The sequence below is a fragment of the Mustela nigripes genome, chromosome 13, assembly GCF_022355385.1.
Source record: "Mustela nigripes isolate SB6536 chromosome 13, MUSNIG.SB6536, whole genome shotgun sequence".
Lineage (NCBI taxonomy): Eukaryota > Metazoa > Chordata > Mammalia > Carnivora > Mustelidae > Mustela > Mustela nigripes.
The window spans coordinates 34676653-34690131 of NC_081569.1; the positions used below are offsets into that span (position 1 = coordinate 34676653).

At 37.6% G+C, this 13479-nt stretch overlaps 1 protein-coding gene across 1 annotated transcript in view; it reads left to right on the plus strand.

Annotated features, from left to right (window-relative positions):
- Window positions 1-13479, plus strand: part of UNC13C (unc-13 homolog C) — a 559224-nt gene that overhangs the window by 273720 nt on the left and 272025 nt on the right. Inside the window, exons 13-15 of the mRNA XM_059371954.1 lie at window positions 518-674; window positions 11085-11153; window positions 12945-13034. Coding sequence (XP_059227937.1) covers window positions 518-674; window positions 11085-11153; window positions 12945-13034 — 316 coding nt within the window. The remainder of the gene's footprint in view (window positions 1-517; window positions 675-11084; window positions 11154-12944; window positions 13035-13479) is intronic.

Sequence of the window (13479 nt, forward strand, 5' to 3'; positions counted from 1 at the left end):
CTATCTCTCTGCCTGCGTCTCTGCCTACTTGTGATCTCTGTCTGTCATATAAATAATTAAAATCTTAAAAAAAAAAAAAGAGAGAGAGCCTTTTGGTTCATCAATGTGATAGGAATACAAGAATGAAAGGGCATTCTGGTTGAAATAGAGCATGTCGGGACCTGAAGTAAGTGATGGCATAGTTGCTGGAGAACGGGAGACTCCCGTGGAATTGCTTTCGGTCGGTGCTGGATTCCATCGGAAATTGCACTTTGGATGTGTACACACAACATTCCCACAGTTGAATTATGCAGTCATCCCTGGGACAAATCACATTCTAATTAAGCCACCCCCCTTTTATGAATGAGACATTTTTAAAAGCTGAAATTGCTTTCTCTTTCATGTAGTGGAGATGGTGGGAGTTTCTGCTCTTCTTCGTAGATGTAGTTAAGGAAGTAATTACTGGCATTAGAGGGTGCGCTGTTACATGAATTAATTGGTTTGTGTTTTAAGAGTGCTTAATGTTTCTGTCTTGTAGGCACTTCTCATGTCTGTCTTCTAAATACATGTGCCCTGGCGTCCCTGCTGTCATGAGTACCTTGTTGGCAAATATAAACGCTTTCTATGCTCACACGACAGTTTCAACGAACGTGCAAGTTTCCGCCTCAGATCGATTTGCTGCTACCAACTTTGGTGTAAGTATTTTTGGATTTTCAGATTCCTACTCACTTATGGGAGTTACATTTCCAACAGACGTTGGATTCCAGATATTCTTGGAATCTCACGGCAGGAGGCACTTCTTAGGGAATGTCTTACAGTATAATGGGCGAAGGCTAAAAGTTCATGGGAAACATACCCTGTAAAAGAACTTGGGTTTTCAGTAGGCATCTTCATGGAATGAAGTGACCCTATCTGGAATGATCTTTTCCCCAATGAGGACACATCATTTTTCTGAAAGAGTACTGGGACTTTATAGGACTTTCTCCATATATGCAAAGTTAGGATTCACCCTTTCAGATGGTCCCTGGTAAAAGTGAGTTTGGTTGACTTCTCTCAAGATTGTTAGCCTCCATTTTTACCTCTGATTGATTGGTTTTTACTATTATTGGTAGATATTGGCACATTGAAGTAAAATGTAGTAGGTGTTTAAAGGGTCTTAAGAACTCTCTGTACCCAATGAAGACTATCGACCTGAAGTAGTCACATGCATCAAAGATGCATTGAAAAGTAGGAATGCAGGTATCTCAAGGAAACTCAAGTATTTAGTGGTTGTAACTGTCACTGGAACTCATTCTCGATAAACCTCATTAAACTGAAATTGGTAGGACTGGAAACAGGATATAATTTATAGTAAGGGCAGGAGCATGGTACAGATCTAAGCTAAGACAAACTTAGTGAAGTTGGAGGAGAAAAGACAAATTACAGAGCTACTCGTGGCATAGAGTCAACAGGACGTGGTGTCTTTGGAGATGAAGACAGGGAAGTAAAGGAAAGCTGTCTGGAGAGAATGCTATCTTCACTTACATAATTTGACTAGGCACATACGTGTTCAGCACTAGCTCGATTCAATAACCATATGAAACAAGTATTTTTACTTTCGTGTGTGTGTATACATGAAACTGAGACCCATTGTAGAAAAATGATTTTCATGACAACATAGTTACTTTTTCCACTGTACTTCAGAATTGGTTCACTGAATAGATTTTTGTTATTATGTTGGTAGAAACTAAATTTTGAGGTATGTGTCATAGAGTAGAAACAAATGAGTCTCGGCAAATAAAAGTGTGTGAAGTCAGTAGGGGGAAAATGTGCTGCTGTGTGTACAGTTTTTCTGTCCTTTTTATCTGAAAGAAAATACGTATGAGGCATGTGAGATGAGTTGGAATGAATCAAAGGAAAAAGTAATTGTTATTTAATGACAAATCAAATTAAGTACTAGTAGATGAAAATACTATCTGGGTTAGGAGTCATGGGATTTGAGTTTGTGTTCAAATTTAGCAAGCCAAGCCAGTCGTTCTAGCCTGAATTTCTCAATCTGCTCAATGAAAATAACAACTACATTTCTTTTTTTTTTCTAAAGATTTATTTATTTATTTGACAGAGATCACAAGCAGGCAGAGAGGCAAGCAGAGAGAGAGAAAGGGAAGCAGGCTCCCTGCTGAGCAGAGAGCCCAATGTGGGGCTCGATCCCAGGACCCTGAGATCATGACCTGGGCCGAAGGCAGAGGTTTTAACCCACTGAGCCACCCAGGTGCCCCATAACAACTACATTTCTAATGTGTTTCTCAAATTGAAGATGAAAGCAAATGAGGTACAATATGATAATCCAGTTTGTAAAAGTTGAAAATGCTCTATAGATATCAGGTGTGAGGATTTCATCTCTCCTGCTCTACCTACAGTATAAACAGCATACCATCAGTTACTTCTGTTAGAAGTAAGTCTTGTAAGAGGTAGGACCAAAGAACCTTCCCTGACCAACTCAACAAAATACTATTATAACCGATAACAGATCATCAGAATAGTTTTGCTATAAAAACCTCATCTTGATAATAAGATCGTCTTGAGATTTTACTTGTAACATCAAGTACACAGTGTTATGAAATTGTTTTGCTTTTAATATTCTGCCTGGGTGCCTTGTAGAGAATAAGCCAGCGTTGTGGAACACTGAGCCTTTGTAGTTCTGAAAAAGAAGACATGTCTATATGATTAATATCTGTCATAAAAGCTACCTGGAGGAAAATGAGATAGAACTTCCTGCTGACCCAAAGAAGAAAAACCAAATTGATTTCACTACTTTTCGGTGACAACATGATTATAAAAAACTGTATTTTACAAATCAAATAACTTATTGTAGAAGAGGGCCAAAAAACTTTTTTCCTCAAGCTACAGTTTGATAAATTGATGATTTGGTATATAAATGTGAGTGTATTTTTCTCTGCCTACTGAAAATAATGCTACTTGCTCAGTCAGAGATATCTAAGTATAACGTTTCCCACGTTGGCCAATTTATGGCCAAAGGTTCTTTTTTACCTGAATTCTGAATCTGATCTGTTTCTTCTGATTCAAGAACACCATTATATTGGTCCTTTTTCATCCTTCTCAAAGGTATAACCCAGATATTTTGAGTATCTAAATAATAAGCCAGTGGAAAAAGCTTTTCTTACATTTTTTTCTTACCTTTTTTTTTTTTAAGATTTTATTTATTTATTTGACAGAGATCACAAGTAGGCAGAGAGGAAGGGAAGCAGGCTCCCTGCTGAACAGAGAGCCCTATGTGGGGCTCGATCCTAGGACCCTGAGATCATGACTTGAGCCAAAGGCAGAGACTTTAACCCACTGAGCCACCCAGGCACCTAGATGACCCCTTCTAACCTGAGACCCACTGAGCCACCTAGGCACCCTAGATGACCCCTTCTAACCTGAGACGCCTACTCTTCTTTGCCCTCTGTCGGTAAGGGTTAGTAGCTTATCTCATAGGCAAGGACCAAATCCCGTCAGTCTGATTTACGCATACATACACACTCGGATAAAAGTAGAAATACAGTAGGACTGAAAGATGAAAAACTGCTCTTCTAGCATAATTAATATTCATCGGTGCCTATATATAATGTAAATATTTCTTTGTTTAAAATGAGATTGGCAGAGACTCTTTTGTTAACGAACTGGAATGAAAAGGGAAAGATTGGTCAAGGGAAGATTTTGTCATGAAAAAGATTTTATTTTTACTGGCTGGGTTGGGTAAGGATTATTTTTTTAATTTAATAAGGTAAATTGAAACATGTTTATAGGTTATCAGGAAAGGAACAAGTTATGACAGTGAAGTTGCAGATTTATCAGATGGAGAACATGTGATGCAGCGACATTGCAGAAGAGAAAGAAAAATAGGTAGTTGAGAGTACAAAAGGAGGTACATTCTTTGGAATGAGAAAGGACAAGTTCCTTTCTGAAATTTCAGGAATAATGTAAGTATCCTTGTAGACAACTGTGACCTTTTGATACTGGAGTGAAAAGTTGGGTTTTCATACCCCATTAACGTTAATTTTCTCTGTGGTTGTCTGCAGGAACAGAAAATGCTCACCTATAAGACAGGAGCTATGATAGGTTTAGATAAATTATCAGAAGGAATAGAAAGGGGAATGCTTCAGGGCCATGTCAGAGGAATTCCTAGAAAAGTTGAAGGTCTCATTTGATGTTGAGAAGCATAAGTCACATTGTCACAACAATGCATGTGGCTGTCAGATTTTCTCAGGATTTTGCAGCATTCTGTTGTTCATGTAATGTACACAGCAGAAGATTGGATTGACTCCAGATAGAAATTTTGTAGAAAAGAGACAATGGAAGGGTGAGTGAATTAGTACATAGATTTCACCATGGGGTCTAGGTTTGAGAAGTTGCACCATGAGAGACAGAGACAAAAGATTTATGTAGGAACGTAATACATTTCAGTTAAAATTCCAAAGGGAAAGTCTTGGGTCCAAGATGTAGCTCTGGAAGTAGATTGTTGAAAATTGAATATAAGACCGTTATAATTTAGTTAAACCTGCTCACAGGCCATGACCACTGAATTTTCAGGAATACTGCAAGATAATTGCTGAACATAGCAGCCCTTGAAACCGGAAGTACTGAGAATACTAACATCATGGAAATTGGCAAATGCTAAAAATCAAGGCATTTTTCTTTTGAAGAGATGATTTAATAGCACACCATCGATTGTAAAGCTTGGAGTCAGGAAAATTAAAGAAATTCTTTTGGATAAAACATCCCTGTGGTTTTGGAAAACACCGTGGGTAGATCAAGGGTTGGAAAGGAAGAAACCCCGTGACTTGGGGTTTAATATCGCAACTATAAAGAAAAGTCTTTAGAAAATTTATTTAGTGAGTTATCTTAAAATACAATGAATTATTAGTAAAATTGATGTTTATCTACTTCATTTTTTTTTCTAACATATATATTCTCTTTGACCCAGCCAGTGTTGGGCAAAAATAAATAAGCAAATGCTAATAAATATTTCTTTGCCATTACATATGTTCTTCTATTTGTCCACTTTTTCATTTATATGTATTCATGTGATACCTCATGTAAGGCAGGTAATGAAGGGACTGAAAGATAAAAGGTGACTTCTAATTTCTGAAATTAATGGGGTAGTCATATAACCATATGTAGTGATAACCGTAAGTCATTTCCAAAATATGTTTTGTGTCAAAGGAGGTTATATTAACAAATTTGCTTTGAGATTTAAGAGGAACAAATGACTGATTCTTTTCAGGAGCTCATGAAAGTTTGATAAAAGGAACAGGGCTTTTAGGGATGAGTAGTACTTCCCAAGCTCCAAGAAGTAGTAGGGAAACTACTTAGGTTTTGAAAGACATTTGAGTAACATCAAGAATCGAGATACAAAATAAATTCAAAGTATGTGGAAGGTAGCCTGCCTATTGAGTAGGGCAAACAGAATAAAAAAAGGTAGTAGAAGAAGAAGCTGTACAACTGGGTTGATAATAGATTGTTGAGGGCCTCTTAAGCCTACTGAGATATTTGGACATTATTCTCGAAGCTTAGGGTGTAATCTAATAGAACCTTTGATTTAGAAAGTTAACTGTGTAGAAGAGATGTTGTAGAGGGGAGAGAGAGAGTGTGTATCAGACACAGTTCAGGTGCGGTAATAGAAACCATCCTAGAAATTTTAAGTAGAAAGGGATTTGGCACAGGGGATTGGGTGCTTATAATATCATAGGAAGTCCTGGCAGAAGATTCTTCTAGAATAATCCTCAAAATATCACAGTGAAACTGATTTGCAAGAGAAGTTGTGAGCTTACTTATAGTCAGGAAGGTGACGAATCAGAAGGTGGCTTCTGCTAATGCAGCTGTCTTTTGGAAATCACAATCCTAGTGACCAGAGACTGGGAAATGCATGTCTCTAGGACTTGACTTAGCAGCAGAAGTAAACCAAGAAGCAGGAGGTGGACCTCCATCTCCTCCTGTCGACTTTACAAATGTAGAGTCCACATGCTTCTAGAAGGCAGAAACTAACATAATTGCATACACTTGCAAAGGAGTTTGGCAAATATGGTGCTGAGTTTTCTAGTCTCAGAACTCCAGAAAGCCTCACTGAGGAAGGAGGAATGATTAAACCAGCTCCGGTATTGAATACAGGAGGACAAGATGGCAATTAGTGATAGGGCTGATGTGCGCACAGGTGGATCTAAGTTTTGTGCTGCTTAAACCTTATGTCATTTGATGAGACTCTTTTTCAGAAGAATACACATTGTCAATAGAAAAGTAATATTCATTTCTAATAAAAAATGAATCCTGATGAATTTTAAATCACTGTAGTGGGATACCACAAACATTACAAATTCCAGAAAAACAACATGATATTTTCATAAGCTTCCTGATAAATCTCTTTAAAAGTTTTTCTAGAGTTCTTGAGGGCAAATTCTTTGATCACTTCTTCATATAATGAAAATCCTGCAAAATAATTTTTTATTAAAAAAAGATAATGCAGTCTTTACAAGAGTTAATCAAACTTTTTTTTTTTTTTTTTGAGCTGATCAAACGTTTTTATTTGATGTTTTTAGGAAAGTTTCTCTTAACTTCAAAATTCATTGATAATCTGACACACATGTTATTGACTTACATCAAGTTTGGGAAAACATTTATTAGGTTTCTTTCATATGTGATATCAAAGCAAAAATTGTGCCTGAGAGAGTTAAATAGGCAATGAAAACAATGTGAGGCTATTTATTGCCCTAGAGGGAGAGGCTAGGGCTCCCTCTGAACTTAGCTATACTAAAACAAAAGATAGAGTTTTTAAGAGCTAGAATAAGCTGGAGAAAAAAATACCTGAAGGTATTGAGGGGAAATTTGATCAGTGGCATGTGTCCAGCTCATTAACTTATTCTTGGGTGTGCAAGTGTCTTTTTCTGTGATGAGGCTGTTTGTGTTTGCTACTTGGTACCTACCAAAATTAGTCTCTTACCCTCCCCACAGAGGCTGAGAGTTGCAGATACTATCCCTTAGCTAGAGGCTTTTAAAAAGATTTACATTTCTAAGGAGCAGAGAAAAAAATTACAATTGTAAGTTTTTTAAAGAGAATGCTCTAAAAGAAAGAGAGAGAGACAGATCAGGGTCTAGAGTCAGGAAGAAATCTGTCTAAAGTTTAGTCAGACTGAGGGAGATGTTGGGGCTCTCTAGGTCCATGAGGAGCACCGTCTCAGGACTTTCCCAGTGCCTATGAAGTGACTCCTTAAATACTCATTGAATTGATCACGTTTATTAGTCTGTCGCTGATGCCATCATGTAGTGACATTTTATAATTTTATGATATCTGTTGATAGCAGTATTAACCTCAAATCAGTAAGAAATGTAAGCCTATTTTCCATATGTTCCCGTGATTAACTAAATCATCAAAAAATATCAAAATAGGCTATGTATAATTTCTACTTGAAATGTTCTGTTCTTCTTAACGAATTACTGCTTTTGATATGATCTGGTAAAAAAAAGTTCTTCCAATTAGCTGGTCCACATCAGAATACTTCTTACCCTACTTTTTCCAAAGTTTACGGAAAGCTGAGGTCATGTGAACACCTAGCTAGGGATCTTCTCAGGGAAGCTGAAGTCAGTGAGGGCTCCCAACACTGAAGCAGCATCAGTTTCAAGTGAAATCCACCCCTGCTTCTGGATTGAGATACTGAGAAACAAAGAAATGGAAGAGAGACGCTGAGGTTGATGCAGAGGTGCTTACACACCTTCCTTATAAAGACTTTCCTTTCTCCAGTTCCCAGGATCCGAGGGCGACTTGTTGACAGTTCATGTTGATTTGAATGCACTTGTGGGGTAACAATGCCTTCCCCCCTCCTCAAAATCCCTCCAGTCCTCTGGGGCCAAAATCAGCCCACCAGCTGGTTTCATATGGAGATAAGAATAAATTCCACATTTTAAAGGGTTAAAAAAATATCAAGAGGACTACCATTTTACAACACTTGAGAATTACATGAAGTTCAGATTTCACTGTCCAAGAAACAACACTTCAGTGGCAGAGTTTAATAGTTGCGACTGGCAACAAAGCTGAAAACATTTACTACCTGGCTCTTTCCAGACAGTTTTTTGACCCTTGGCCTAGAGTTCTTTCTTTCTTTTTTTTTTTTTAATTTTAATTTTAATTTTTTTATTTTTATTTTTTTTAAGATTTTTAAATTCATTTTATTTATTTGAAAGCAAGAGATAGAGATAGAGAGCATAGGCAGGGAGAAGCAGACTCCCCCAAGCAGGTAGCCTGATGTGGTACTCAATCTCAGGATCCCAGGATCATGACCTGGGCCAAAGGCACATGCTTAACCGAGGAAGCCGCCCAGGCATCCCTAAAGTTATTCTTATCAACTAATGAAACATATGTTTTTGATAACTGATAGCAGTGTTTTGATTAATGTGGTCACTACCAAATCCCAGGCCTGTATAGACCTTCCCCGGCAGAAAAATCAGGACGACAGCACGGGGTTAGATGTTGTGGGCATGCCCCTCGGGAGAATCTTTTTTTTTTTTTTTAAGATTTTATTTATTTATTTGACAGAGATCACATGTAAGGAAAGAGGCAGGCAGAGAGAGAGGAGGAAGCAGACTCCCCCCTGAGCAGAGAGCCGATGTGGGGCTCAGTCCCAGGGTCTGAGATCATGACCTGAGCCAAAGGCAGCGGCTTAACCCACTGAGAATCACTTCTTAATCACCCAGCCTTTTGTTATTCCTCCAGTCACACCATGCAAGAAATAGGCCTCCTTAGTTCTTGCAAAGGCAATCTCTACTTAAATCGAAAAGTGATAAATAAAATTAAATTTCAAGCTGTCCTGCTGTTTAAAGAATCTCTATGAAAATTCAATCAGTAGCATACTTTTAATTTCCCATCATCTGATATTGTCTGGGATTTAGAGACAACAAGCTAGGCAGTTTTCTTCACATTTCTGTGTTCCTTGAATGTAAAATTTCCAGCTGGGCACGGAAGACTTGGGTAAGAAGACCACATGTGTGATCTATATCAGTCACCGTTCTGTTCGACTGCATGAAACAAACTCAACTAAACAGACTTAATAAGATTTTTTCCCCCATGGAACCCAAGTCCAAAGGTAGTAAGGAATTCAGGGCTAGTGTAGCTGCTCAGGATTGTCATTTTTTGGAAGGGTAGGCAGACAGGGCTAAGAGGCGGAATGAGGGCTCTCAGCTTCCTGCTCCACCAGGCCTAATCTCTTGTTTAGCTTTTCATCTAGTGGTCCCACATCTGTTATGCCTTCTTGTGTCTAGTCTGAGTTTCATATGGGGGAAGGAAAGAAACCCACGGCAGATGGAGAATAGCCCGATAAAGAATTATATAGCAGACACCAATATGATAGTGTTTGCCAAACTCTTCTAGAATCCTTTAAAATAATAATTCAACTGGCAATATACTAGCTGAGTCCATCCTGTTTAATAAACTATATGTATCTCATTAGCCAAAATCCTACTGCATGGCCATTGCTAGAGGAAAAGAGGTCTGGGAAGGTAGGTATTTCATAATGGACACATATGACTCACAATGTCATGAGGTTCTCTTAGTAAGGAAGAATGAAAAAATGGATATCAAGCAGACAACCAGAACAGTCAGTCCCAGTGGAAGTAAGAGGCCCAATGATTTGGGCATTAGCACGGATGACTGGAGTGTCCTGATGATTTGTACCACCCACAGAGGTCAGATCAAGCATCTTAAGGCATGACATGAATGATTGAATGATTAACTTTGCTGTGGCCTAAACTGGTGATGGCCATGGTTCTTCCATTTTTCTATTTTGATTGAGAGCTACTGATCTAGGTGGTTGTGGGATGGGGGTTAATAAAAGGGCAGTATGGTTCACCTCTTCCCTTGGAAAGGTATGATGAAGAGTAGGAAAGAAATACCCAAGACCTTCGACTCATCTGTGTATTTCATGGAGAGTTTTGCTGGAGAGTCTTCTCTGCCTAACAAGATGGCAAGCAAGTTGAAGGCAAGGTTCATTTCTTGGACTCCTTCATTGACTCCACAGGGGGTTAACACAGAGGAGATATCAAGCTTTATTGCCTGATAGATAAACCTGATTAAGGCAGTTATTCAGAAAATAGAGGAGTTTCAACTTAAGAATGATTCATCAACTCCTGTTAATATTCAGCTCACTTCATCAAAATCGGTGACTTCAAGGGAAGAGTTATAACCCCATAAATCCACCTCATACGTGAAAGTATTAGGAAAGTTTCTACTTCTTCCAAAGTGCAATTTGTTATTTACAGAATAGTAATGTAGGCTGAGGCATTTAATGTTACTTACTTACACTCCCATATCTTTTTTTCATTTTTGATTAGATGTCTAAGACTCAGAATGGGAGATTGCCTATCCTATAAAGTTTGTGTGATTTTGATGTTTTTACCTTATCTAACTTATTTACTTTATTTAATCAACACAACTTCATCCTTATAAGCAGATTCCCTATTCTTATCTTCACATTCTATGATGAGGTCAGTTCAACTGCCTCAGAGGGAGGCATCAATAATTTTTTTGGTTTGATATTTTGTGCTTTTTTAAAAAAAACACTAAATCATAAACATACTTTAAAAGGTGATCGATACTTTCAGATTATGAAGTTTGTACTTGTCACCAAAAGGAAAATGCTTTTTGAAATTGTTCTTGATGAGAACAATAGCTATCTCACTTCAATAGTTAGGAGAAATTTTAAAAAACAATCATTTCTTTCTGGAGTGGTGTGTGGGGATGGGATGTGTGTTCTTCTTGCTGACTCAAAGTGTTGTGAATTAGTACAGGGGCAATTCAGTTGTCTGGACTCTTTCTGAAGTACACAACTTTCTGGATACTTCCTTATTCATCACAGAGAGGCCCTGTGGCTAATTGGCAAGAGCCTGGATTTGGTGTGAAAGAGGTGTGCATCTGAAGCATTGTTATGTCATATAGCCGAGCTATCAACTCAGATAATCGTTGACATCTTTGAACCTTCCTTTCTGTAGAAGGAGGACAATAACTAAAAGAGTTGTTGTGAGGACTGCATTTAGAATGACCCTTTATTTCCATTCTCCTCTTTTGTGTTTGCTTTGTACAGAGGGAAAAGTTCATAAAACTACTGGACCAATTGCATAACTCTTTAAGGATTGACCTGTCAAAGTATAGGGTACGTACAAAAGTATCTGCCTGAAGGTAAAATATCATGTTTGGCTGAGATGCTTTCTTGTCGTACTGTGAAAAATCATGCACTGTGTAGTGGGAAAGTAAAAATACTGGTGTTGGGATCTGAGGTTCTGTCACACTGGACAGCTAAGTTCCTAAGTAAGCAAGCTGGTGTCTCTTGTTCAGGGACCTTGCCCCACATAAGCCTACAATAGTAACGTGTGTATGTAATTTTACTTTTATAATTATAATAGCTGTCCGATTGAGGGGCAGCTAATCCATGAGGTAGACACGTGGCAGAGTCCTCATCCTAAAAGCGCACCCCTTGTTAATGAAGATATCCTGCTACTATTTCCCCAGCTTTTAAGATGCCTCTTAGACTCATTGCTTAATTTACTCTTCCTAAATCAGTACAATGTGCTCTTTTGAAGCTGTCCAGAGTTCTTGTCAGCTCTTCTGCATTTCACCTCCCGGTGAAACACACACAAATATACACACAAAAAATATATTCATGTATGTGTGTGCAAATGTACATATGATGTTATTTAAAAAAAAACTTAGTTACAAAACATTTGGTTATCAGTTTTATTTATAGAAAAAAGCTGTAGTAATAACTGTTGTATTCTTTATTTAATAATGTATTTCAAACATAATTCCATCATCTACACAATGTAGACCCTCTGCATTCATATTTTAGTTCATGATGGATGGGTATTTTAATTGCATATTTCTGGAAATTATAAAACTACATTTTGTCAAATTTACCCTTCCTGTTGGAAATGGGGCCAATACTAGTAGGAGACAAGTGCTATACAGGCAATTAAAAAGGTATTTGGGGGCCCAAAGGGTCTGAAGCCCACCTCATTTCTCATCATTTGGACACTGTAACTCTGTATGAGTTCATGAATATCTAAAAATTACCTGTGGTTTTTCTGATTGCTATTTATTATTTATTTATTTTTGATTTTTATTTATTTATTTTTTTTAATTTGAGAGAGAAAGAGCATGAGAGTGGGGGAGAAGGTCGCAGGAAGTCTGATGAGGGGCTTGATCCCGGGACTCCAGGATCATGACCTGAGCCAAAGGCAGTCGCTTAACCAACTGAGTCACCCAGGCACCCTCTGATTGCTCTTTAAAAAGCCAATCTGAAAGCATGTTAAAATGAGAAATTTCTCAATGCAAAAATTGTTCTTTAGATCAAACATTTTCATAATTATACCTTCCCTCTACATCAAAGCTCTGAACATTTTTATTTTTTATATCACATCTCCACCAAATCGCATTAATCAACTTGTTGAAACCCATAGTACTTCCAGGAAAGACACTGCCATGTGGTCTGATTTTTCTTTTAGCTTTTAAAAGTTTCTTTGTGACTCATGGTAAATGCAGGACATGTAAAATTCCCAAGGTATTTTTGGAAAAAAATTGCCTGTCTTCAGAAAATTATTAAAAAAGTTTCCAACTACATGCTGTCCCCTCCACTTCTAGTAGCAAAACTATTATATGAATATAAAACTATGATATGAACAAGATTAATGATAACACAGCATGAATGATACTATTTTGAAAATAAATAGAAGGTTGTGGTTTTCTAAGACTAAGAAGAGAATATTTCCAAATTGTTTACTCTTTATGTTTTATGATACAATATTTTCAGAATAATATAGGTATATTTTTATAATTTTTACATAACTCCCTTCCCATTTCTTCCCCAGAAAGTTGATTTTAGTTTGTTTTCCCATCACAAGCTCTTAAGGCTGATAATTTACCCATTTTCTATTTCTTAATGAACCAGGAAAACTTTCCTGCCAGCAATGCTGAACGGCTGCAAGACCTGAAATCAACTGTTGACCTGCTGACAAGTATCACCTTTTTTAGGATGAAGGTACCTTATTTTATTTGTGGCTATCTGGTGTGGCATACCACATTCATTGCCCATTGAAGTCTGGTTTTTCTGCATCTCTTGATCACTACTGTTCAACCCCAGCAATTATGCTGTGATGACTTTCCAGTGCTAAGTGAATCCTCCAGTCTAAGGTGTGTTGAAAAGGGATTTTCCTAAACACCTAAATATTCTGATACCTTTGGCTCAAATGTAGTTTTAAGTTAAATCCATCTTAAATAAAGATGGCACCTACTAAAGAAAAAAAATTCCCTGAGAATGCTAAATGGAAATGAGTCGACTTTTTCAAGTTGACTTCTTCTTTTACTTTTAACTCAGAAGTCTTGCTGACTTTTTCATCCCAAGAGAGTAGCTGATTCTTTTAAGTTTGCCCCAGTTGTGGCAACTCTTGTTTTCAGCCCTGGAAATGTCTACATAGGAATAGATT